Consider the following 27,771-nt stretch of genomic DNA (forward strand, 5'->3'; position numbering starts at 1 on the left):
ATTTTGGTCTCATTCCTACCGAAAGGATCTTGTGAAACTTGAAAGGGTTCAGAAAAGATTTACAAGGATGTTGCCAGGGTTGGAGGATTTGATGTATAGGGAAAGGTTGAATAGGCTGGGGCTGTTTTCCCTGGAGCGTCGGAGGCTGAGGAGTGACCTTATAGGGGTATACAAAATTATGAGGGGCATGGATATGTTAAGTAGACAAAGTCTCTTCCCTGGGGTGGGGGAGTCCAGAACTAGAGGTCATACGTTTAGGGTGAGAAGGGAAAGAAATAAAAGAGACCCAAGGGACAACGTTTTCACACAGAGGGTGGTACGTTTATGGAATGAGCTGCCAGAGGAAGTGGTGGATACTAGTACAATTGCAACATTAAAAAGGCATTTGGATGAGTATATGAATAGGAAGGGTTTGGAGGGATATGGGCCAGGTGCTGGCAGGTGGGATTGATTGGGTTGGGATGGAAAAATGGTCGGCATGGACGAGTTGGACCGAAGAGTCTGTTTCCGTGCTGTACATCTCTATGACTCTATGAGGTAGTTTACTCCTATGCCGCATATGTCCTTCATGAAATGATGAGTGGGTTTGAGGGGCTGAATATTTTTTCATTAATTTATGGAATGTGGGCGTCGCTAGTTAGGCCATCATTTATTGCCCATTCCTGATTGCCTCGGGAGCAGTTAAATGTCAATCACACTGCAGTGGGTCTTGTATCATTTGCAGGTCAGAACAGGTGAGGAGGCTGTTTCCTTCTCTAATGCATATTAGTGAACATGAGGTGTCTTTCCAACAATCAACAATGGTCATCATGAGACTCTTAATTCCAGATTTTTATTGTACTCAAACTTCACCATCTGATTCAGCTTGAAGACCCAGACATTGCCTGTGTGCCTGAATTAGTAGTCTAGTGATAATACAATTTAGGCTAACGTCTGCTTATTGAATAGACTGATTGATTGATTTATTGTCACGCGTACCAAGGTACAGTGAAAAGATTTGTTTATGAGCAGTACAAAAGGATCATACTAAGCAAGGATGCACCGATCAAAAATTCTTAAACAGAGGCATACAGGTTATATTGCACAGGGCATGTACTAGATGAGATCAGCGGTAGCAAGACCAGCAAGAGTCCATTCATTAGTCTAATAACAGCCAGGAAAAAGCTGTTCCTGAACTTGCTGTGTGTTCAAGCTTCTGTATCGTCTGCCTAACAGAATTGGTTGTAGGAGATCATTACTAGGGTGGGAGGGGTTTTTGATGATGTTGGCAGCCTATCTGCAGCAGCAAGCCGTGGATGGAAGGTTGGCTTCCGTGATGGTCTGGGCTGTGAACACCACTTTCTGCAGTTTCTTATGGTCCTGGGCAAGGCAGTTGCTCCCACACTAGGCCATTATGCACCCGGACTGTATGCTTTCAGTTGTTTTTGTGAAGGAAGTGGGGACAAGAATGTAGCAAAGTTGTTGAGGATCCTTATGGACCTGCTGCATTTCCTCAATTATCTGAGGAAGAAGAGGCATTGTTGCGCATTCTTGACTGTCAGATCTACCTGGGAAGTCCAGGGCAGGTCGTGTCGGTTATTGTCACACCAAGGGATTTGATGCTTTCCATCCTCTCAACCTCCGCTCCATTTTTATGTAGATGGGGGCAAGTTGTCCTCCTGTGTGGAGTTTGCACATTCTCCCCGTGTCTGCATGGGTTTCCTCCGGGTGCTCCGGTTTCCTCCCAGAATCCAAAGATGTGCAGGTTAAGGTGAATTAGCTATGCTAAATTGCCCATAGTCTTAGATGCATTAGTCAGTGGTAAATATAGGATAGGGGAATGGGTCTGGGTGGGTTACTCTTCGGAGGATTGATGTGGACATATTGGGCTGAAGTCCCTGTTTCCATATTTTAGGGAATCTAATCTTTCTTTCTGAAGGCAGTGATAAGCTCTTTAGTTTTGCTAAGTTGAGATACAGGTCGTTCTCATTGCACAGCGTCATCAAGAAGAGAGGATTGGTTCGAAGGGCAGAGCGGCCTCCTGTTACTCCTTTGTTTGTTAAAACCCGCCCCTCCTGTTAGAATATGTATAACTGACGGCGCTTCTAGCCAATCGGCAGGGGGAATGCAAATCCATCAAGGAGAAGTGAGGCGGGTTCTTGGGCCGGCAGCCAATGGGAACGAGGGATGCAGGTAGCGCCATCAGTGGGTGAGGCTAACGGTCACGGCGCGGGCTGCGATTCAAAGGCGCAGCTCCAACGTTCGCCTCACCTCCTATGATTGACGGGAATCTTGACCAATAACGGCCGGGCACGCCTTAACGGACCTGAGTCTCACCCAATCCCCTTTGGGCTAGAAGGTGGGCCCAGTCCCATGCGACCAATAGGCGAAGAGGACAGCGTTGGTTGGGGGGGGGTGGCAAGGAGCTGCCTTTAAAAGGCACGGACGGTTGTTTTGGGTTTTGAAGCGGCCGCTCGTCGATGGGAGGGTCGCGTGTGTTTTGTTGATAAATATTTTCTTTCACCGCAGGCGGAGGGTTACTTGGAGTCGGGTTCGCTGATCGTGCCGTGTGTGTGTGTGGAAGCTCGGGCTGTGATGGTTCCCCAGGCCGTTCCCGGTCCCCGCTGCCCGGCCTCTTCATGCCGCCGCGCCCCGCGATCGCTCGCCTCCCACACGCGGCGTTTCCTCACCTCGAGAGCGGCGGCCACCGCCTTAGACACCAGTAGCAGCAGCGACAGAGACTCCGTGTTTAGTCGACCCGCCTCCGTCTGAAGAGAGCCAGCGTTAGAGAGAGAGAGGGAGAGAGAGGCCTCGGTGAGGAGCGCCGGACCAATCGGGGCCGGACATAACCAACCCTTCGGGTCCGCCAGGTAAGGGGTACCCCCTCTCCCCAGAGCCCTGCTGGAGGTGCCGGGGGGAGGGGGAACCAGGCTCTGTCACCACCAACTGCTGGGGGAAGGGGGAGTTAGTGGAACAATGGGATTGGGGGGTGGGGGGGGAAGGTTTGTGAGGAAGGGTAAAAATGTGGGAGCCCTCGCCGCCTTGTGAAGGTATGGGGGGCGTCCTTGTAAAGGAAGTGGGGGTCGAGGGTATGGGGTAACATTAGGAGGGGTGGCAAGATCTCAAGGCCCCCCTGGGTGTATTTGTGGGGTGCACGAATATGGGGCTCCACTGGGGGATATTTGTTTGGGTGGGGCAAGTGTTGGGGCCGCACTGGAAGTCTTTTGTGAAGGAAGTCCCAAAAACAAAATGTGGGGAAACACTCGTGGGGTAGTATGGGGATGGTTTTTGTGGTGGAGCACTAGGAGTTGTTGGTTGGGGTAGTGGAGGGAAGGGATGTTTGAAAGTGACTCTTTGCCCCTCCATTGGGTGTGTATGGATTAAGAATCGCAGTCAGGTAGTGACTGGCTGCTCAAGCAGCTGCTGTTGTAAGTGGATATAAACAGTGTCTCAATCTTACTGACATTGTAAACAAAAACAAGATGTTGGAATTTGATCTTGAAATGGAAAGGAAAAACTCTGCAGCTTAGCCAAGGTGCAGACAATAGGTGAGTTAACATTTCATTAACACTATTCTTAGTGTCATGAGTTTCAATAGTGTCACTCTTTGGACAGGATGATTTTAATAGCAACAAGTAGTGCCTGGGAAATATTTATCCCAAGCTGCAGATGTTATGTCAGGCTGTTAGAATGTTGAACACTGCCAAACTACATTTCCCAAGCATGTGTGCAATTTCTTCTTGCTGTCTAGAATTAGTGGTCAGTGTACCCAATAGTGCATTCTGGGCTGTACCAGCTGGACAGTCTCAATCCCAGAATTGCATATAACAAGTTTTGGTTTTGCAAGCATGGACTGGTTCAGGTCATCACCACCTGAAGTTAACCTCTTGTTCAATTCTTTCTGGGGTCTCAGCAATATCCTGTGATTGCTACAATACAACTTTTGTATTGTAGCAGTGTTTTTAAAGTTTAATCTGTTCAATTTTATTGAAGCTTTGCCTTTTCAGAGTGATCATAGAATCCCTACAATGTATAAAGGAATTTCAGACTTGAGGCACCTTTTTTAAGGTGAAAGGAATGACTCAAAGGCATGAAGGGCAAATATTTTATGCAGGGAGGCTTGCATGTGGACTGCATGTACAAAGTGGTGGATATGTGAAATGTTTCCCACTTGGATGGGATACATGAATAGTCAAGGTTTGGAGGGATGGTGGTCCTAGTTTAGTTTGGGATTGTCAGCCTTGACTGGTTTACTGAAGGGCCTGTTTCTGTTATGTATGATTTGGCCCATTTCATGTGGTTGGTGCAGATTCCAAGCATCTCTCTCAGACCCCTTCCCTAAACCTTCCAGTTAAGATTGTGTAGGCTAGGCAGATTAACATTCTTGGACACTACAGGGCAGTTTAATGTAGGCAAATGACCTAACTAAACACTTTTTGGGCTGTAGTTTTAAAAAAATCCAAAGCACCTGCTGGAAACCCATACAGGCATGGTGAATGCACAAATTCTGCTCACCTGAGGTTGGAATCAAACCTAGACCCTGGTGCTGAGACAACAGTGCTAACCACTTAAGACTTTTGAATTTCAAGTAAGAAATTACAAGTAATGTAACCCTCTTAGCTACTTTTCTGGATGTGTGGATAGCAAGCTCGTAGATATCAATTCTTTATATAGGGGCATAAGAGCAAGAATGGACCATAAACTCCTGAACCTGCACTCATTCTACTCTGCATAAGGGTACCCTTAAGACAAGAAGAAGAATTGAGACTAGAATTTGTAATATTATCCAAAGCTGTGGAACCTTGGTTTAGTATATTAAAGCAATTTCTTTTTTCCAATGGTTTTAAAGTGCTGATTATTTACACTAATGTCATGTTCTGATTATTCCTGAATCACTTCTACAGAAAGTAGAAAACTACCAGTCTACTTTGCTTGATGTCTGAGTGTTAAGCTCTCTAATTTAGAAATAAAGGTTTCACCAGGTTTCTCCCTCAGTCTTGAATGGATTTGCCTTTTATTTTTACTGTCCCTTGATTCCACAGCCAGGGCAAAGTTTCTGAATGTACTGCTATTGTTTAAATTTTGTAAATTTGAGTACCTTTCATTCACTAATTCAGGGGAATATAGGCCTAGTTATCTGCTTAAGAAATCAGTCTGAACATCAGCTGTTCTTGTGGCAACTATGCTTGCCCTTAGGCTGAGGAATTAAGACAGCATTGTACTCAAAGTACAATCTTGCCAGTGTTTACAAATGAAGCAAGATTTTTGTTCCTGTACACAGCCTTGCACACAGCTTGTCTGCCTTTATGGCCTTCTGAATTGCTTGCAATGACTGCATACTGTCTCTTTACTCATTGCATGTTGAACAATCCTCAAATACTTTTATACATTACCCAATCCCATGTATTTTATTCCTTAATCCATGTTAAAATCCTAGTGTTTTTTAAGACTTATAGCTCAGAACATAGAACATTACAGCACAGTACAGGCTCTTTGGCCCTCAAATGTTGTGCTGACCTGTCATATCAATCTGAAGCCAATCTAACCTACACTATTCCATGTATGTTCATATGCTTGTCCAATGACTACTTAAAGCTGGCAAATCTACTACCATTGCAGGCAAAGCATTCCATACCCTCCTTACTGAGTAAATAAACTACCTCTGACATCTGTCCTATATCTATCTCTCCTCACTTTAAAGCTATGCCCCCTCGTGCTCACTGTCACCATACTTGGGAAAAGGCTTTCCCTGTCCACCCTATCTAACCCTGATTATCTTGTATGTCTCTAAGTCACCTCTCAACCCTCTGTCTAATGAAAACAGCCTCCAGTCCCTCTGCCTTTCCTGGTAAGACCTTCCCTCCATACCAGGCAATACCCTAGTAAATCTCCCCTGCACCCCTTCCAAAGCTTCCACACACTCCTTATTTGGTGACCAGAACTGTACACAATACACCAAGTGCGGCCGCACCAGAGTTTTGTACAGCTGTAGCATAACATAGTTCTGGAACTTGATCCCTCTATTAATAAAAGCTAAAACACTGTATGCCTTAACAACCCTGTCAACCTGGGTGGCAACTTTCAAGGATGTGTACCTGGACACCGAGATCTCTCTGCTCATCTACACTACCAAGAATCTTGCCATTAGCCCAGTACTTTGCATTCTGGTTACTCTGACCAAAGTGTATCAGCTCACACTTGTCTGCATTAAACTCCATTTGACACCTCTCAGCCCAGCTCTGTAGCTTATCTATGTCTCTCTGTAACCCACAACATCCTTCGTCACTATCCACAACTCCACTGATCTTGGTGCCATCTGTAAACTTACTAACCCACCCTTCTGCACCCTCATCCAAGTAGTTTATAAAAATGACAGCAGTGGACCCAACACTGACCCTTGCAGTACACCACTGGGAACTGGACTCCAGGATGAACACTTCCCATCAACCACCACCCTGTCTTCTTTCAGCAAGCCAATTGCTGATCCAAACTGGTATCTCCCACAATCCCATTCCTCTGCAATAGCCTACTGTGGGGAACCTTATTGAACACCTTGCTGAAATCCATATACACCACATCAACTGGTTTACTCGTCTACCTGTTTGGTCACATCGAAGAACTCTAGGTTTGTGAGGCACCACCTACCTTTCACAACCATGCTGACTATCCCTAATAGGATTTATAATCTAGAAAACAAAATCCTATCTCTTATAACCCTTTCCAACACTTTACCAACAACTGAAGTAAGGCTCACTGGTCTATAATTACCAGGGTTGTCTCTACTCCTTCTTGAACAGGGGAACCACATTTACTATTTTCTAGTCTTCTGGCACTATTCCATAGACAATGATTTAAAAGATCAATGCCAAAAGCTCTGCAATATCCTGACTTCCCAGAGGCTCCTAGGATAAATCCCATCTGGCCCAGGGGACTTATCTATTTTCACATTCTGCAGGATTTCTAATCTTTTCCTTGTGAACCTCAATCCCACCTAGTCTTGTAGCCGATATCTCAGTATTCTCAACAACATTGTTGTTTTCTAGAGTGAATACTGTCGAAAAATAATCATTTAGTGCTTCCCCTATCTGACTCCACAACTCTCCACTACTATCCTTGATTGGCCCTAATCTATCTTTTGTCATTCTTTTTACTCAAATACCTATAGAAAGCCTTGGGGTTTACCCTGATCCTATCTGTCAACATGTCATGTCTCCTGGCTCTTCCTCCTCTCTTTAAGAGGTTCTGGATATAGGTTTGATCACTGAGCTGGAAGGATCATTTTCAGATGTTTTGTCACTATACATGTAAAAAATGTCAGTGATCCTCTGGATGAAAAACTGCTGATTCCTGCTTTCTATTTGTTTGGGCTGCTTTGGGTTGTCATTTCCTGTAGTAATGTAATTTCCTGTTTCTCAGGGGTGGCAAATGGTGTCCAAGTCAGTGTTTAGATTAGATTGTGGAAACAGGCCCTTCAGCCCAATAAGTCCACACTGACCCCTCCAAAGAACAACCTACCCAGACCCATTCCCCTACATTTACCCCTTCACCTGACACTACAGGCAATTTAGCAAGGCCAATCCACTTAACCTGCACATTTTAGGACTGTGTAGGAGGAAATTGGAGCACCCAGAGGAAACTCATGCAGACACAGGGAGAATGTGCAAACTCCATACAGATTGATGAATGACTTGATCCCATTTTCCACCCCAGGAAACTACCTCACCAACCCAAAGTAACATAAATAGAAAGCAGGAATCTTCAGTGCTTGATCCAGAGGATCACTGAAGAGGTTACCCAGTACAGTTACAATGTCTGAAAATTAACCTAGATCAGCAAGCAAATCTACATGTTAAAACACTTCCTGGAGGCTATGTTCTAATTGAGTTTAAATCTGACTTTGGCAGGTAGTTAACTACATTAAGTTTATCATTACTTGATTGGAATAAAACTGGTCTTGTGATATAGGGAAGTAAGTATTCTGTCCTCAGTTTATCTAGCTTGCCCAACTCCAGACCAACAGCAATGTGAATGCTTCTTAACAGCCCCCAAACAATTTTGGATGGGAAACAAGTACTTGCCTAGCTAGTGACATGTATATCCCATGAATGAGTAAATGGAAAAATCCTGAGTACTAATTTTGCTAACCACTGCATAGCATTTTGTCAAGCTTTCCAAAAGTTGAAACATGCAAATTGCAGTACTTAACAACTATGCTCCCAACATCCTCAGACTGAGCATGTCACATCAATGCTGGCCAAGTAGGGCATCACAGCCCTAAATGGTTATTGGGGGTAAACTCTAGTTGGAGGCAAACTTCTCACATGGAGATCAGTAAAGATCTGTTATCTCAGTTCTGAGTTTCTCAGCTGTCCTGGGCCCAAATGTTTTCAGCTTCAAGGACCTTCCATCAGGTCAGAAGTGTGGATGTTCACCTGTTCTGAGCACTGCATTCTCATACTCCAGCAGTCCATATCTAAATAAAAGATCTGGACAACATTAAGGCTTGGGCTGACAGTGGCAAGTTACATTTTCAAATTCCAGGCAATCCCATCTCCATTTAGAGATGGAGGGCAGATAGCATTTGGGGAGGATGCAGAAGGATTTGAACAGTTGGTAGTGGGCAAAAAGTAGCAGATGGAGTACAGTTTGAGGAAGTGTGGTGTCATGCACCTTGGTAGGAAGATTAAATCTGGACTCTCCCTAAATAGGGAGAAGATTGAAAAGTCTGAAGTGCCAAGAGACTTGGGAGCTCTAGTCCAGGATTCATGACCTAAATGTACAGGTTGTCAATATTTAAAATAACAAATACAATGAGGGCTTGAATATGAAAGCAGGGATGTATTTGTAGTCTGTTCAAAGCCTTAGAGCCTTAACACTTGAAACATTTTGCAGTTTGGTTTCTTATAAGCTAAGGCAGCACATACTGGCCCTGGAGTGGGTTCAGAGGAGACTCATGAAATGTTAGGTTTCTCATTCGACCAGTGAAGAATGTTTGAGGACTCTGGGACTAAGCTTGGAATTGAGGTGATGGCTATCTAATTAAAGCATTATACTGATTAGCCTGCAGTGGATGTTGGCAAGATGCTTCCATTCCTAGAGATTAGGACCTGAGGATTTACTCCTTAGAGTCAAGAGGAGACCCATTAAAAATGGCAATAAGGAGAAACTTCAACCAGAATAGTGGATCTGTGGAATTCATTCTCTCAAGACTGAAGGACAGGTCTTAAGTATATTAAGACTGGTTTCTTAACCCCATTCTCCAGTAGGTTCTTGAGGATCAGGGCTCATCAGCCATGATTGAGTCACCTCCACCATTCAAAGAGATGAATAGCCTAACTTCTGCTCTTATTCATTATGCTCTGAAAGACAATCAAACAACCATCCCTTTTCACAAGGTTTTACACGTGATACAATTCACACACCAACTTGTGCAAACAGTTAAAAGCTATTGAAACTTGTACTAGTTAGGAGACATGTAAAGTTGGGTCAGAGTGAGTCCCTGAACAAAGAACATCTTTTTTATGCAGGTAGGTTGGCCATGCTTGCAGATGCTCCGGCCACTCCCATTACTCAGTCACATGCTACCCCAGGTACAATAGCAGGATGAGATCATCCTTTGAGAATGCCATATTCCTGAGGCATTATAATGCAGACCATTTCCTGACTGATTCCCAAAGACAATGCAGGTGTGACATACCTGACCAGAAAGCATTTTTGAAAAAGATAGAATGATGATTTAACAGGGAAGTGATGGCAAATGGCTGTCAAAATGAAGTGTGAATTACAGTGGATGGTCATTGACATTCATCTTTGTCTCTACCCAAAGACATTAAAGGGTTAAACTGGACTATTGCATCAATGTCCAGAGATATTCCCATTTAGATTAGATTACTTTGTGGAAACAGGCCCTTCGGCCCAACAAGTCCACACCGCCCCGCCGAAGCGCAACCCACCCATACCCCTACATTTACCCCTTACCTAACACTACGGGCAATTTAGAATGGCCAATTCACCTGACCTGCACATCTTTTGGAATGTGGGAGGAAACCGGAGCACCCAGAGGAAACCCACGCAGACACGGGGAGAATGTGCAAACTCCACACAGTCAGTCGCCTGAGTTGGGAATTGAACCCGGATCTCTGGCGCTGTGCGGCAGCAGTGCTAACCACTGTGCCACCGTGCCGCCCATAATTTTTTATCAAATTACTGGAAACCCCACTATCAAGATCCTGAGTTATCATTGAATAGAAACTCAATTGGGCTTCACAAACAGTCTCTACAAAGTAAGTCAGAGGCTAGGAATACTGTTAAGGCACTACTTCTAAAGCCTGTCCACAATCTACAAGTCAGGAATGAGGCAATGCTCCCCACTTGGCTGAATGGTACAGCTTGACACCATTTGGGGAGATACAGCCTGTTTGACTAGCACCACATCCATGTCTACACACTGCTACTAACTACCTTCAAGGTAAACTGCAATAATTCACAAGATTTTTTCAACAGCACATTGCAAACTCTTCCAACCCTTAAAAAGGTAAGAGCAGCAGGGAGTTTTCCGAGCTGCTCAGTATCCTGACTTGGAATTATAAACCGTTCTTTTGTCTGTCAAAATCCTGGCATGTCCTCCTAAGGACATTTTAGGCCAACCTACAGTGTGGACTGTGGCAGTTCAAGACAGTTCACTGCCACCTTCAGGGCCAACTAGTAACAAGCAAATGCTGGTCCAGGCAGTAACACCACATCCCACAAACTCTCAAATTTGTGACTTCTATCAAAATTTCTGAATTTCTTGTGATCCTACCCTTGTGGGTTCTGGTATTGTTCTGACTGGTCACTTAAGGATTTTGTCAAAATAAGATCACTGGGGTTTATCTATAGGCTCAATCTTTGTATTTCTAAATGTTCCTATCAGTGTGGCTTGTGTACTTGTCACTGGAGATGCTAAGTCTCAGCTTGCAGCAGGGCAACTGAGAATTAACTCTGGTAGATTTCCAAAAGTTGAGATCCAAATTCATGAGTAGTTGTCTGGAAGGGCAGATCACTAAGTGAAGGCTGTTCATTCCTGAAACTTAAATCTGAAAGTCTTGTTTTGATTTTCATTAACTCACAAGCTGTCAAAGAATCAAATTTTCAAGCAGCTGCACTGGCTGAAAGCATCAGAACACTTAGTTGAATAGGAAATCTGGGAATTGATTACTAAGCAATGTGTTCCATATTCTGAAATTGACTGACTGACCTTTTGTTGTTTATAGCATTTTGTTCTACTGTAGAAATGCATTTCTAATCCTTGCAATTGGCATGTTTAAAGCCATTCCAATTGGTTCTGATGGGACACCTTTTTAATTCATAATCCTGAATGGAAATTTCAATTACTTTGCTGTGAAAAATCACTTGAGAAAGTAGTTGGGACCAAATGTCTGTCCTTACACTGTTTACAAGCTCCATCTGAAGGTCTCTTGGATAAAACTGATTTTTGCACTCCATGCAAGTGCTTGAGCCAAAACCACCAAGGCAGAATTTGTAAATACCCATGAGCTGCCATACTGACTTTCAACTAGATTTATGCCTCACTGGCTTGCTCTTGAGCTCTGTGTAAAATGGCCTATTTGCCATAAAGATGTAGTGTTCTGTGAACTGCAGTGTTGGGATTTGATTCACACTTAAACTACTAAATGTGAATCCATCTTAGCTCTCAACTACAAAACAACATTGAAATATTTTCACTGTTGACAATGCTTTGCTTTGAGCCACTTTACAAGAGGAGACTGTTAACACTTCAGCTTGTAGCCATTTTTCTTCAAATTCCATCAACCATTTACTTTAGTTTTGAGGACAGGCACATTCCTACCTCCTGCTTAACTGGGTAGGTATAAAGTTAAAAATCTCACAACACCAGGTTATAGTCACAGGCTTAATTGGAAGCACACCAGCTTTCAGAGCAACGCTCCATCAGGTGATAAAGGAGCGTCGCTCCGAAAGCTAGTGTGCTTCCAGTTAAACCTGTTGGACTATAACCTGGTGGTGTGATTTTTAACTTTGTACACCAGCATCTCCAAATCATGGGTCGTATAGGGTGTTTCTTCTTTACTGACAATGTTGCAGTGCATTTTGATGTTTTGTCAACATGAATTGGTTATAGATTGTGGGTACTTTTTAAATTTAGTTTCTATTGAACAAGTGGTGATTTTGTCTCTGAACTGCAGTTTTCTAAGGGAGGTTGTAGAAGAACACCACTCTTATACAAGGAATGCACTACTGTGTCTGTCCTCAGTTGCCCCCAAGTGTTAAATTGTGTGGCTCTTGAGGACAAGACTGGCTCCATGCAAATGAAAACAAATGGATATGCCTAGAAAACAAGTACTTGGTTCAACTAACTCATCTGGTAACTGACACTTGGCCCTTGTGGTTTTGTACATTTTAAATTGGTCTCTTCAAACTGGGTAGGTTGTATTTGGGAAGAGCTTGTACAAGTCCATCTTGAAATTTTACTTAAAATATTTAGTTTTGAGGATTGATGACATCTCTCAGCTGATAATGATGGGATTCACTCAAAGTGCTAGTGCAATGGAACAATCAGCTGTGCACTGGCTAGAACTGTTGTTCATTTCTGTTTGGATTCAAAGACCACGATCTCCAACACTGTGTATTCAGCTCTGTACCTTGGCTCCAGATTTGGGATTTTGTTGCAGAGATTGATCTTTTGTTCAGAATCTAAACAAATAAGCACTAGTGTAAATCAGCCTTGAGCCTGTTGAGGGTCAATTTAAACTTTATTGCCATGTTGCAACACTTTGTTCTAGTATAGGTGTCAGGATAGACTGATTAGAATGCTGAAGGGAGATTGTCCCAATGTCCACTTTGGGCCTCTGCAGGGATGACTCATGGTCCATCTGTTCTGAATGGCAATGCACCTGCATTTGTAGACCGCTTGATCAGGAATAATTCCCTTGAATTTAAAGGGAATTAATATTTTGGCAGACTTTATTGAATTGAGGTAACTGGGTGTTGCTAGCAAGTAATGCATTTGTGGTCTGCACAGACTTTTCAGTAAAATAAGCTGAAATCTAAGACCAGCTAACTCATTTGGTAACCAGCACTTGACCCTTGTGGTTTTAAATTGGTCTCCAAACCGGGTAAGTGGTATTTGGGAAGAATGGTATTTAGATTTTAAAGTTGAATGAGATGAAAAGCTGGATGGTAGAGCCATGTTTCAATGACCATCTCTCAGTGGGTTCTGCAGGACTTGGGGCATGAATGATCAAGTCATCAATGGGTGACATGAAATTGAGCCAAAAACTCTGTAGAAGGACACCAATGGACTAGTCAAATGGTTTTCAACTTGTAAAAGGGAGTAATGTACTTGGAGGGCTAACAAGTAAAGGTGTTCAGTGAGAGGACCTGGACAGTTATGGATCTTGTGACCATGCCAGCTGAAGCTTGTATGGCAGTACTTGATTTCAAAGGCATATGGAATATTCAGCCATTGAATAACAATGTTATGTTGGAACTTTATGAAGAGAAAGTAAGCCCCAAGAGGGTGTGCAGTTTAGTCAACACACTGCCTGGGCTGCAGATCTAAGATGAGGGAAAAACTGGACAAGCTGCTATTATTTTTACAGCAGCATCAGACTCTGGCTTTGCCTATGAACTGTCTGCAATAATCTGCATGCTCATCTGCACATCTTGGTGAATTTAATTTGCTAATTTTGACAATTGTCTCTTCCCACTCCCTTTTGGATACAGTGTCAAGTGTTGCACTCGTTCCTCAGACCCAGAAGTGGAGTAAGTCAACTTTACCAAGATGAAGCTGTTAGAAAATACCAGCTTTGAGGCGATTAACTCTCAGCTTACCATTGAAACTGGTGACTCTCAAATTATAGGGCGGTAAGTTATGACTTTTTTAATCCCAGTTGAGGGCAAGAACAAATTAAAACTGCTTTGCACTTGCTGTCTACTTAAAGGAACATAAAATTTTACAATACTGGAGGCCATTCAACCAATGTCTGTGCTAGCTTCCAAAAGAGCTGTCCAGCTAGTCCTGTTCTGAAAGCCTATCTCTAGTCCTATAAATTCTTCACTTTCAAATGTATCCAGGTCTCTTGCAACAACCAGGGAAATCCTCTTCCACCACTGAAGTGTATTCCAAATCCTAATTAAGTTTCTCCTATCACACCAACTATGTTGTGACCTCTTGTTGATGAGCTAGTGGAAACACAATCTCTCTGTACAGCAAAATGTCAATTTTTCAAAGGTCCCTCTTAATCCTTGTTCAAAGGAGAATTAAGTCCAATTTTATCTAATCTTTCCTTTGTCTACAATCTTTCATTCTTGGTGTCATTCTGTAAATCTGCTTTAAGCACTCTCCAGGGCTTTAACATCAATCTTTAAGGTGTGCAGAACTGAACATAATGCTCCAAATGCAGTCTGACCAATGATTTGTAAAGGTGTAGCATCACTTGCACTTTTTTGCTTTTATAACACTATGCCCCTATTTATAGATCAAAGAATCCTGTAAGTCAATAACTATTTCATGTTGCCAGTTTTCACAAACAATTGCACACCAACCCTGGGGTCTGTGTGCTCTTTCAACACCATAGGTCACACTACTGAATCCTATTGTCTCCTCTTTGCTGCTTCTCTCAAGATTAATTACCTCTCTCCTTGGTGTTCAACATCTACCAGGTTTCTGTCCATTTGGCCTACTTTTTAGTGTCACATTGAGATTGCTCAGCATCACCCTTCACTTCTAACTCAGTAACTTGTGTGAATTTACATTTCCCTCCATATTATCAATCTTGATGCAACTCAGAAAAAACAGATCCTTGGGATCTGATATTCCCTTCTGTATCTATCCCTTTTTGGTCATAAAGTAAACAAATCACACTAGGCCAGCATTTAGCATTTATTTCCTGTCCAGTTATCCAGAGGGCAGTTAAGTCACTAATTACCTATGGTGTGGAGTCAGATGTAGAAGAGATTTTCTTTCCTATAGACTAATTAACAAAATGGGTTTTACCACCAATGGTTTCATTGTTTATCTTTCACCCAACCTCTAATCCACATTGCCAAGGGCCAATTGATTGCAAATTTAAATTACTCATCAACCTGCCATGTGATGTTCAAATGCTTTCCTGATGAGATTATGCTCCAAACATCAACTCTCCTGTTGCCAGACTGGCTGTGCTTCTCCAGCATCTGCAGTCCTCACCACCTCCTGAGGACTTCTGAAAATCCCAACCTACAACATTCACAGCACTAGCTTCATCCATTGCCAATCAGAATTTAGTCAAATTTCAGATGTGACATGTCCTTTACAAATCCACATTGCTTGTCTGCTATTAAGTGTAATAACAAATGTTTAAGTTAGTGAGGAATTGTTCTTTGCCATTACCAGTCTGCATTTTGCAGTGTAACTGCATTGATGTGATTTAATGTCGTACCTTTAGGAAAACAGTAACTGCAATGATGTGGAGATGCCAGTGTTGGACTACAGTAGCCAAAGTTTAACAATAACACCAGGGTTTTAGTTCAACTTTACTTGAAAGTACAAGGTTTGAGTGCTGATCATGTCAGCTAGGGACCTGACAAAGGAGCAGTGTCCTAAAAGGTCTATTCAAGTAGACCTGTTGGACTAAACCCTGGTGCTGTATTTAAGTAACTGCAGAAATTATTTATACTGCTGTAATTTAAATTGTTTCTAATTATACTATTAATGAGATTGAATAAACATTACAATGATCGCCAATCTCTAACCCTTTACAGAATACTAAATAGATTAAGTGTTTTATGTGAAGTTGCTGATTCTAAAACGTAAACTGCTGTCCAAATTCAGCTATTTAGTTTGTATGTTATCACTGAGCATGATCATGTCTCATTTGCATTTTGCTTAAGTTATTCATAACAAAGTTAGTCCTCAGTGGCTCAATCTAAAAGCATTTGCTTTCCATATTTATTTTCACTGCTCCAGCTAAACAAACCAAGCAGATAAAAACATCCTCCTGGAAGACATTCAATAAACCTGAATTTTTGCTTATCAATTAAAGATGTGTATAACTACTTCATGGCCTGCATGATGGCCTCTGGTTTGTTTGTACTTTGGTCATTGCTTGCACTGCAACTCATTACAATAGTCACTACAGCTTATTAACTGTTGGGAACATTTAAACTAATGTGGTGAGGGATCGAACCCAATGAGGTGGTGAATAGACAGTAAAGAGTTGGTAACTAAAGCCTCTAAGGGACTAGATAAGTCAGTGTGACTAAGGGGAAGAATAGGCAGGGAGCAGAAGATGAATGCAGAGGGACTGGTGGTCAGAGGTGCACTTGTTTTTAACGCAAGTATAGTAGGTAAGGCAGATCAACTTAGAGCTTGGTTTCATAACTGGGTGATATTGCTATTAGAGACTTGGTTGAGGGAAGGGAATGATCAACTAAATATTCCAGGATATGGATGCTTCAGGCAGGATAGAGGGAGGTAAAAGGGATGGAGTTAAATTACTGGTCAGAGGATGTCACGTGTGCTGGAGGAGGGCATGGAGACTCTAGCAGTGAGGCAATATGGGCAGAGCTCAAATAGGAAGGGTGCAGTAACTGTTGGGGGCTGTACTCCAGACCTCCAAACGGAGAGGTACAAATATAGAGATCCTAGATGTAGGAGCAATAGGGTCACTATAGGAAATTTTAATTTTTGTAACATTGACTGACTGGGTTCACATACTGTTGGGGTATGGATAGAACAAATTTGTAGGAGCATCCAGGAGTTTTCTAGCAGTTTGAGTACCCAACTCAAAGGGGCCACATTAGACCTGTGTTGGGAAATGTGCCTGGCCAGGTGGCTGAGGTTCTAGGGACTTGGAAGAGTGATTGCATTCCATAACATTTAGGATACTCAGATAAAGTGGTCCAAAAGGAAGAGTACTAAATTGGAAGGCTAACTATTGCAAAATTCAGCAAGAGCTAGTGAATGTAGGCTGGGAGCAGCTATAGAAGGGAAACCCAAATTTGAGTCTTTTTGGAGGCTCATTAGCATTCACCATGTTTTCCTGTGAAATTGAGATATAGAGATGGAAAGATTAGGAACCACAAACAGGTGAAATTTAGACTAGCTAATGAACAAGATGTATACATAAGGCTGAAGTGACTGAAGGCAGATGAAGCTTTGAATCTTGAATGTAGGACTAGTCTGAAATGAGGAATTGAGGTAAAAAGGGGACATGAGATCCTTTTGGTGAGCAAGGTTAAGGAAAACCAAGCCTGTAAAGGAATAAAGATTGGCCCATTCAAGGACAAAGGAAAGGTGTGGAGTCGGTGGATGAGATTCTAGAGTACTTTGCATCAGTATTCACTGAGGAGAGGGACATGGTGGAAGTTGGGGTTAGGGATAGATCTTTTTACTCTAGGTCAAGTCAGCATAAGGATGCTTTTTAAGTATTCTAAAAAGCATCCGGGTGGAAAAGTCTTTGGGTCCAGATGGGATCTATCTCTGGTTCTGAGGGAAGTGACCAGAAATAGCTGGGGCCTTAACATATATCTTTAGTGTCTTTGAACCCCAGTGGTCCCAGAGGGCTAGAGAACTACAAAGCTTGTCCCCTTGATAGTGGGGATAATCTAACTTCAGACCTCTGAACTTGACAGTGGTAGGAAAGATCTTGAAGATTGAGGTTAGGATATACCCATTTGGAAGAAAATGGGCTTATCAGTGATAGGCAAGTGTTTTGTGCTGGGAAGGCAATGTCTTACAACTGTAATAGAATTCTTTTGAAGAGGTAACAAAGCTGATTGAGGAAAGATGTAGATGTAATAAATGGACTTCAGTAAGGCATTTGATCAGGTTCCCTATGGTAGGCTGATGGAGAAAGTGAAGTTGCATTAGATCCAGAGTGTTCTAGCTAGATGGAGAACTGGTTGGGCAACAGGAGACAGTAGTGGAAGGGAGCTTCTCAAATGGAGACTTGTCCCTGTGGACCACCACTGGTCACAAGTGTGGTGCTAAAAGCACAGGTCAGGCATAAGCCCTTCATGCTGTCTGACCTACCGCTTTTCCAGCACCACTCCTAACTCTGATCTGCAGTCGTCACCCTTCCCCTCTGTTCCACAGGGATTTGTGCTATGCCCCTGTTATGTATATGATTTGGAGGAAGGCGTAGGTGTCAAGTTTTGCAGATGACAAAGACCAAGGGGACTGTCAGAATACAGCAGAATATAGATGGGGAGAGTTGGGCAGGGAAATAGCAGGTGGAGTTCAGTTTTGGGGCAGGGGGTATCCTGACTGGTCTACAAAATCATGTAGTCACGGTGGATAGCAAGAAGCTGTTTCCCAGAGTGAAGGACTCAATTACCAGGGTCACAAGTTCAAAGTGAGGGTAAACTTAGTGGAGATATGCATGGAAAGTTCTTCACGCAGGGCATGATGGATGCCTGGAATGTATTGCTGGTGGAGGTATAGGAATGGGTCATTTAAAACCCATCTAGAGATGGGTAGGGCAGGAAGCAGAGCGATACAATATTAGAAAATTGGTGGGAGTTTAGATAGAGGATCTGGATCTCTGCAAGTTTGGAGGGCTGACGGGCCTGTTCCTGTGCTGTAATGTTCTGTTCTTAAGAATAAATGTGTGAAATCGTATCTTCCATTTAATCCCAAGGCCAAACTTGTGAATTCACCTAGTTTACACTGAAATCTGCAAGGTGAATAAACATCCCTATTGTGTCTGAAACTACAGTTCCTTGAGTTATGCTGCAAAGGCATTTGAAGGAAAGAACACATCACTTGTATTGCCAGCTAATGGCAAGACTGGATAAGTAAGACCTGACTTGATAAAGTTGTTTTTCTCATGTTTGCCTGAGGTCAATCACTGGAGGTGTACCTTTTAAAAACCGTTTATGTTCTCTTGTTAAAAGAACCATTTAAACCATGCATCTATTCAAAATTTGCTAACCTTAAGCTGATCAGATCTTCAGAACTGCCACCTATCAAAGTGAATTGGAATTTTGAACACTGAGCTCTTGATAGCGGCCAGTTAGTATCTGACAGCATAAAGGATAGGTCCACATTTGAGACTTTCATTTGTTAATGACTCTGATTATTGATCATTAAATGAACCATACATTGCTATCATAAAACTGGTCACACTGCAGTCAATGCTTAATACCTTGCAATATTGGAATGTAATGGACAGTGCAGTTGAGCTGTTCGACAATGGGTGACAATGCACAATAAATGATCATTAAAGACACAACTGACAACTCAAAAGATCTTTCCTCCATTTTTGTAGTGATTGCATTTTGAAAGTGCAGTGCAGCAACTTCCAACCCATGCCAAAGAGCAGCTGATAAGTCATACCTTGTTACCTTTAAGGTGCATCATGATTTGGGCACCTTCCCATTCTTTGAAAGTTTGAGCTCCTGGATAGTACTGGCCAGTTTTCCCCACAACAGTAGTTCTTGCTTCCAAGTGTCTGAACTGTTGTCCCAAGTTGACTTTCTGTAAAACAGATGCACAAAGTTTCCTTCAAACTCTATAGTAGAATAATCATTTATTGTCACTTGTATTTTTGTAAAATGTTAGTGTTTGACCTACTTTGCTCCTATGTTAGACCTTTACACTCCTCCTCCACTTAGAAGGGAAATTGCAGTTTCCTTTAAATAGTTCGGGTTAGTCACCTGAGGCTTGCCTATATATGTTGCTCAGTTCTGTAACTAGTCTGCCTTCCTGTTTATCTTTGCACATTCTCACTTCAGCTAGGAGAATGTGGTAGATTTTGAACAGCTCCAGTTATTTCAGATGAGTATCTGGCAATTTAGCACTTCAGAATTTTTCTGTTAACTTCATTTCTCTCTCCTCCGATGCCAGACCAACATTTGCCAGCAATGTTTTCTGGTTTTGTTTCTAACGCCCAACATCTGCAGTATATTGGTCTATTTTCCAACTCCACTCCAATAGTCAGATCGGATCAAACTTCAACCATGTTGTTAACACTTTTCTTTACTCAGTGAAAATCAATTGATCTCCAGTGTTAGTTTTGATTTCTTTAGTACTTAAGGTAGGAAATTTTCACTAGCCTGAACTAGTTTCTTTTTTATTTATTTAACTTCACTGATACCCTGAACTGGAATCCTCCCAGAGATGTTTTGTCAACCACTATGAACTAAGTCATGTAGTCCAGTGTCGTCCAGTCAGTGTCTGGCCAAAATCCCCTTTCTAGATCATAGCTAAAGATGATAAAAGCAAGTACCATGTAACTTTTTGGTTTGGTACTACCAGACAAATACTTAAAACAGGTATACTTTATCAAATTTCAAATCTTGCACTAAGAATATAAATTTGTGGGGAAAACAAATATAAGACAATGCTGCTTGGCAAGTGAACTAAGATGTTGCTATGGTCAAAGCATATAACTGTTGACTTGATAAGTAACTAGCAAGCTTGCTTTTATACAAAATCACAAGGTGACTGTCAGGGCATTGCCCTGAAATCTACCAATAGCTAGAGACCTAGTGACAAAGCAGTAAGGCTGGTGACCATATACAACTAAGTAACAGTTGTCATCTATTCTGATCCTCCTGTAACCCTGGAAATAGGGGACAGTATCAAACTGCTGGCTGAGGTAAACCTCAAGCTGTCTCCAAACTTAAAGCTGCATCCCTCTATGGGAGGAAGAAACAACCCTAAAGAACATAATCCTTGTTCACATGTGCACTTATGACAGCATCCCAATTCCACAGGATTCTCTTCCTCCTTGCTAATAAAATCATCACTAGAATCATTTGAGACCTATGCAATATAGAACATAGAAAAGTACAGCACAGACCAGGCCTTTTGGCACACCATGTTGTGCTGAGGATTATTCTTAACTTAGCCTAACCTAAGCACCCCTCAATTCACTGTCCATGTGCATGTCCAGCAGTCACTTAAATGACCCTAATGCCTTTGCTGCCACCATCACTGAACATAGAACATAGAAGAATACAGCGCAGTACAGGCCCTTTGGCCCTCGATGTTGCGCCGATCCAAGCCCACCTAACCTATACTAACCCACTATCCTCCATATACCTATCCAATGCCCACTTAAATGCCCATAAAGAGGGAGAGTCCACCACTGCTACTGGCAGGGCATTCCATGAACTTACGACTCGCTGAGTGAAGAACCTACCCCTAACTTCAGTCCTATATCTAACCCCCCTTAATTTAAAGCTATGCCCCCTTGTAATACCCGACTCCATACGCGGGAAAAGGTTCACACTGTCAACCCTATCTAACCCCCTAATCATCTTGTACACCTCAATCAAGTCACCCCTAAAACTTCTTTTCTCTAATGAAAACAGCCCCAAGTGTCTCAGTCTTTCCTCATACGATCTTCCTTCCATACCAGGCAACATCCTGGTAAACCTCCTCTGCACCCGTTCCAGTGCCTCCACATCCTTCCTATAATATGGCGACCAAAACTGCACACAATATTCCAGATGCGGCCGCACCAGAGTCTTATACAACTGCATCATGACCTCAGGACTCCGGAACTCAATTCCTCTACCAATAAAAGCCAGTACGCCATATGCCTTCCTCACCGCACTATTAACCTGGGTGGCAACTTTCAGAGATCTGTGTACATGGACACCAAGATCCCTCTGCTCATCCACACTACCAAGTATACGACCATTAGCCCAGTACCCGGGACCATTGCTGTTTGTCATTTATAAAAATGACAAACAGCAATGGTCCCAAAACAGATCCTTGCGGAACACCGCTAGTGACGGCACTCCATGAAGAAACTTTGCCATCAACTACTACCCTCTGTCTTCTTCCATCCAGCCAATTCCTAATCCAAACCTCCAACTCACCCTCAATGCCATATCTCCGTATTTTCTGCAGTAGCCTACCATGGGGAACCTTATCAAATGCCTTACTAAAATCCATATATACCACATCTACCGCTTTCCCCTCATCAACCTCCTTCGTCACCTTTTCAAAGAATTCAATAAGGTTTGTGAGGCACGACCTGCCCTTCACAAAACCATGCTGACTATCCTTGATCACATTATTCCTATCCAGATGTGCATAAATCCTATCCCTTACAATTCTCTCTAAGACTTTGCCCACAACAGAAGTGAGACTCACCGGCCTATAGTTACTAGCAACACATTCACAACTGTGTAAAGAACCTTCAAGTGATTGTCCAAGTAAATTGTCAGCCCCACCTCCCTCCCACATAGTGTATTCCAGGCCCCATCCCACTCTAGTAGGAGTGAAAATAGACCAACTTCTATACACCACCTTCTTAACCTTAAAACAATACCTCCTGGTTGACATTTCAGGTAAGGGCAGCAGCTGTTTTCCATCAACCTTATCAATGCCTCCATCTTATTGACATCAGCTCTCCCTTTTTTTCTAAAATCTGAGCTTATCCAGCCCTTCTCAAGAAATTGCTCTACCCAGGCACCAACCTGGTGAATTTCCTCTATACCCCCTCCAGAGCAGTCCACCTTCCTATAGTGTGGTGACCAGAGCTGCAGTGGTCCAGTTGTGACCTAATGAAAATACTGTACAGCCCCAACATTAACTTCCTGCTCTTATCTATGCCACCACGGAAGAGCCTGTAGGTCTTTACTAACCTGCCCTACCAGTTTTGGGAATTTGTGGGCAAACATCCCAAGATCCATCAGTCCAAAGCTAAAGTACCTATCAGACAGGTCAATCACTAGACTTGGCCTGTAGTGTAATCCTCTCTTGGTTTGTCACATTGTACTGTGGTAGTCTGGGATAAAGTCTTAGTTTAGTTTTAAATTGATGCTGTTCGTAAATCGTAATCTTGCACTATAAGAAACCTACAAGCAAGGTTTTAGCAGCCAGTGCCAACTGTCTCAGGCTACTCTCCTTACTGCAAACAAACTGTCTTGGTAGAGAATTTTGTATTAAAAATTACTAAAACACCACTTAGATAAGCAGCAATAAAATGTCAAATGTTTGACAGGTCTGTGTATACTTGACTGATTTAAGCTACATGCACAAAGTGGGAAACCTTGATCCAGCCAGGTCAATTGCTTTGGTTGGTACATCACTACTTTTCTAAATTGAGAAGGTCATGGGGTCAGCTAACATGTCCAGTCATTGTCCTATAAAATGGCTGTTCTAAAATTTTAGATTCCAAAAATGTAAAATTCATAAAATTTGGGACACTAAGGTCACTACAAGAAACATTCAACTTGAAAGCAGGAACATTCTGTGCCTGTCTCAATGTGCTATATTCACTGATTTCAAGGGGTGCTTGTTCAGAGGGTCAGGCCAAATGCCACAAATAAAACTGGCTGTAATCCTGGTTTCCTTTAAATACATGGCCTCCATCCATGTACTGCTATTTTAATCACATCTATTTTCATACTGCAGTGAAGAGTGTATGAAATGGTAAAGGAGAACTTGGATTGCTGTCATGTAGATCATGATGCAAGTAGCTGTGGTAAAGGAACTAGGACCAAGGAACACATCTTCATTTCAGAAGCTTAAAATGCTTAAACTTGGATATTAATGAAGATTTGAATTATTCTTGCAGCCCATTGGATTCTAATAACCTCATTCCCAGAGGAGATGCTATGTTGCCCAATCCTTTATCCAGCATTGCTGCTGAAATGGCTTAAGTTTCATTTCAAACAACTAGAGGTTCTGCAGTAAAGTATTCAGTACATTCAGTTGTGTCTTTGCTGCAGAACTGAAAGATAATCCACTGATTATTGGCACTGGCACCAGCAATGCAATATTGTGAACTTTACAATGCTAAAAGATAGCAGCTCAATCCAAAACTATTGTTGAAAGTAATGACCTAGAAGGGCTTATGCCTGAAACGTCGATTCTCCTGCTCCTTTGCTGCCTGCCCTGCTGCGCTTTTCCAGCAACACATTTTTCAACTATAGGTTCTGCCAACATCTGAATTTGTGGCAGGGAAAGGAGTATAAAGTTTGAGAAGATTTGTAGCTCGGGTGCTCGTTGTTGTGGTTCTGTTCACCGAGCTGGGAATTTGTGTTGCAAACGTTTTGTCCCCTGTCTAGGTGACATCCTCAGTGCTTGGGAGCCTCCTGTGAAGCACTTCTGTGGTGTTTCCTCCGGCATTTATAGTGGCCTGTCCCTGCCGCTTCCGGTTGTCAGTTTCAGCTGTCCGCTGTAGTGGCTGGTATATTGGGTCCAGGTCGATGTGTTTGTTGATGGAGTTTGTGGATGAGTGCCATGCTTCTAGGAATTCCCTGGCTGTTCTTTGTTTGGCTTGCCCTATAATGGTAGTGTTGTCCCAGTCAAATTCATGTTGCTTGTCGTCTGCGTGTGTGGCTACTAGGGATAGCTGGTCGTGTCGTTTTGTGGCTGGTTGATGTTTGTGGATGCGTTCGTAGCCACGAAACGACACGACCAGCTATCCCTAGTAGCCACACACGCAGACGACAAGCAACATGAATTTGACTGGGACAACACTACCATTATAGGGCAAGCCAAACAAAGAACAGCCAGGGAATTCCTAGAAGCATGGCATTCATCCACAAACTCCATCAACAAACCCATCGACCTGGACCCAATATACCGGCCACTACAGCGGACAGCTGAAACTGACAACTGGAAGTAGCAGGGACAGGCCACTATAAATGCCGGAGGAAACACCACAGAAGCGCTTCACAGGAGGCTCCCAAGCACTGAGGATGTCACCCAGACGGGACGAAACATTTGCAACAAAAACTTCCAGCTCGGCGAACAGAACCACAGCAAAGGAGTATAGTTAAGGCCTGAACGTTTGATTAATTGACTTTGATTTCAGTGTAAGGAATGCATTGGTACACTTCTTTCTACTGTGGAGAAGGATTAACTTTGTGGATTGAGATGCCCTGTATAAATGAGATTCAGGACTTTGCAAAGTCCTATCGCTTGTTTTATTATTGCTGCATCAGTAATTTGAGACTGAAACTCCCTCAGTTTTCCAATGCTTCAGTGCTCTGGTATGCAAATATTCTTGCTCAAGGTGTAGTATGAACCTTCAGTTGAAGGTCACTGATATTGTTGCATGTTTATACATATTACTGTCTCCTCCAATTTCAGTTTCTAGGTCATTACTTTCAACATTAGTTTTGGATTGAGCTGCTATCTTTTAGCATTGTAGAGTTTACAATATTGTATTGCTGGTGCCAGTGCCAATAATCAGTGGATTATCTTTCAGTTCTGCAGCAAAGACAACTGAATGTACTGAGTACTGCAGTAAATCTCAGGTTATTTCACACACTGTAAGCAAAGTTGGAGCCTTACCAAATTTTTTGGTGCACAGGTTGCTGCTGAGAAGGTTTGAATTTTACCTTCAGCTATTAACTAGCTATTCAGGAAAGACTGAAAACGTTCTCACATTTTATGCTTTGATCATGCTATGCATCTAACTGGTCTGCCATATGAAAGTTGTCTTCTGTACTACTTGGGTCACCTTCCATTCCACTCCATGTGGGCTTTGGTGAGTTTTTTAAACCTAGATAGGCACAACAAGTCATGTAATAAGGAGAAATTGGCTGCACTAAATGGCTCCCTGGTGTCCTGGGATGTGTATGCTAAGTGCACTGGTTGAAAAGTGGTAATTGTGTGCTTATGAGCACAAAGTGGGAGGTTGGGTCTGAGATTCCCATTATAGCATTGCAAACTCAAGGGGCCAAATGTCCTCTTTCTACATTAGGATTCTGATTTCCTCTTATGAAAAATAGCTACAACTAAATGGAGTATCGTGCAAAAGTCCACATGTTCCTGGAGCCTGAGCAGAAGCTGACACCACTGAGTTGATGATTTCTGAACTGACTCATGACAAGGTGACTATGACCTTTGCTGAACCATCAACTTTGAGGTACCAGGAAGTCTTGGAACATGTAGCTCTCTACTACACTTGCCCTCTGCTAATCTACTAATTTCCTTTGGCAGACCACAAAAGGTCATGTTCTTATTTCTGTGAATGAAAGCATTGTGTGAATAAACTTACTGCTTTATTTCAATTCCTTCCTTAACTTGCATCAGATGCAGATGGCACTATTGAACATTCAGATCTCCTTACAATCCTGTAATCTCCATGTATCTGTTTGCAAACAAAGAAATTAAGGGCTAGAATTACAAATGAGCATTTAATGTTCCTTAATTGCCATTGCTTAAAGACTATGTACAGCTCCTGGAGTGTTCCCTTAGCATGACATCAGTCAGAAATGAGGGACTTGAACACTTTGATTACGCACATGCAGCACTTGAGCAAAAACACTGGTCAGGCAGTAGTCAATTTACAGACTTTACAGAACTTTATCTCCATTTCAGAAATCCACTGTACCTCATCCCTTAAGTAATCCATCTACCTTGTGCATGCCCACTATCTGCCTGTCTAAATCCTCTAGTTAGTTTTCATCTTCCTTGCAACTCTACTCCCATTAGTTTATATCCTTTTCAGTCACTGCTTCCCAATCTTTTTTAGTTGAGCTGGAATGTGAACATTGATCCCTGCTGCCCATAGCCTGACTTCTGAGTGGTTACCATTTCCTTCACCTCTGCATTCTAACAAATTCAAGATTCTAGGCTAGACTTGCTGAATTTTTTCAATTTCAATTCTTTTTTATTTACAGCCTTTTTTTTTGTGGCACTTTGCAGTGACCCTCAAAATCCAAATCCAAATCTCAATCTCATGGAATACAGGGAGAACTAGCCATTGATTACAGAACTGGCTCAACTCGTCAAGGTGGGGGAGGGTTGCTTTTCAGACTGGAGCCTATGACCAGTGGTGTGCCACAAGGAACTGTGCTGGGTCTACTGCTATTCATTTATTTATAAATTATTTGGTTGTGAACCTCGATTGTAGTTTTGCAGGTGACACCAAAGTAGGTGTAGTGTACAGTGAATAACATTGGCCCATCTGATTTGTAATCGGAGGTAATGGGTTGTGGCAGATGGAGTTCAATTTAGATGTGAGGTGCTATACTTTGGAAAGGCAAATCAGGGCAGGACTCTTACCTTAATGGTAAGGTCCTGGGGAGTGTTGCTGAAAGACCTTGGAGTGCAGGTTCATATTCTTTGAAATTGGAATCATAGGATAGTGAAGGTGCTTGGTCTGCTTTCCTTTATTAGTCAGCATAGAGTTCGAAGGCCATGTTGTAGATGTTTGTGTAGGCCATGTTTGGAGCATCGCATGCAATTCTGGTCTTCCTACCGGAAGGCTGTTGTGAAACTTGAAAGGGTTCAGATGACTTGCAAAGATGTTGCCAGGATTGGAAGGTTTGAGCTATAGGGAGAGACTGAATAGGCTGGGGATGATCTTAGGATTTTATAAACCTCTTGAGGGGCATGGATTAGATAAAAACACCAAGGTCACTTCACTGGGGGTGGAGAGCCTAAAACTAGGAGGCCAACCTCTAGGTGAGGAAAGATTTTAAAAGGGACTTGAGGGGCAACTTTTTCACAAGGAGATGCAGGTGGAATGAAGTGTTGACAATATTGAAATGCCATCTGGATGGGTATATGAATATGAATCGAACAAATCTTCCATCGCCTTTGCCTCCGCGCCTACTTCTTTAACCAAGACTCCCACCCTCTGATGACCCCTTCTCACGCCTCCAACACATCCCATCCACCTGGACACCCTGTGCTGGCCTCCTGCCTGCCCTCGACCTCTTCATAGCCAACTGCCGCCACGATATTAACCGCCACCTGAACTCCCCCACCCCTCTCACCCACTCCAACCTCTCACCCTCGGAACGTGCAGCCCTCCACTCCCTCCGTTGCAACCCCAACCTCACTATCAAACCAGCAGACAAGGGAGG

The 27,771-nt window shown here is 42.7% G+C and overlaps 1 protein-coding gene across 2 annotated transcripts in view; it reads left to right on the plus strand.

Moving 5' to 3' along the window:
• Nucleotides 1-2,402: 2,402 nt before the first annotated feature.
• Nucleotides 2,403-27,771, plus strand: part of LOC122550210 (repressor of RNA polymerase III transcription MAF1 homolog) — a 61,882-nt gene continuing 36,513 nt past the window's right edge. The window contains exons 1-2 of one of the 2 annotated variants that reach the window (XM_043690971.1): nt 2,403-2,849; nt 13,723-13,863. In XM_043690971.1, coding sequence (XP_043546906.1) covers nt 13,781-13,863 — 83 coding nt within the window. In that variant the 5' untranslated portion in view covers nt 2,403-2,849; nt 13,723-13,780. The remainder of the gene's footprint in view (nt 2,850-13,722; nt 13,864-27,771) is intronic. The other variant, XM_043690972.1, reaches the window with a different exon arrangement.

This window comes from Chiloscyllium plagiosum, chromosome 5 (assembly GCF_004010195.1).
Source record: "Chiloscyllium plagiosum isolate BGI_BamShark_2017 chromosome 5, ASM401019v2, whole genome shotgun sequence".
NCBI classification, from domain to species: domain Eukaryota; kingdom Metazoa; phylum Chordata; class Chondrichthyes; order Orectolobiformes; family Hemiscylliidae; genus Chiloscyllium; species Chiloscyllium plagiosum.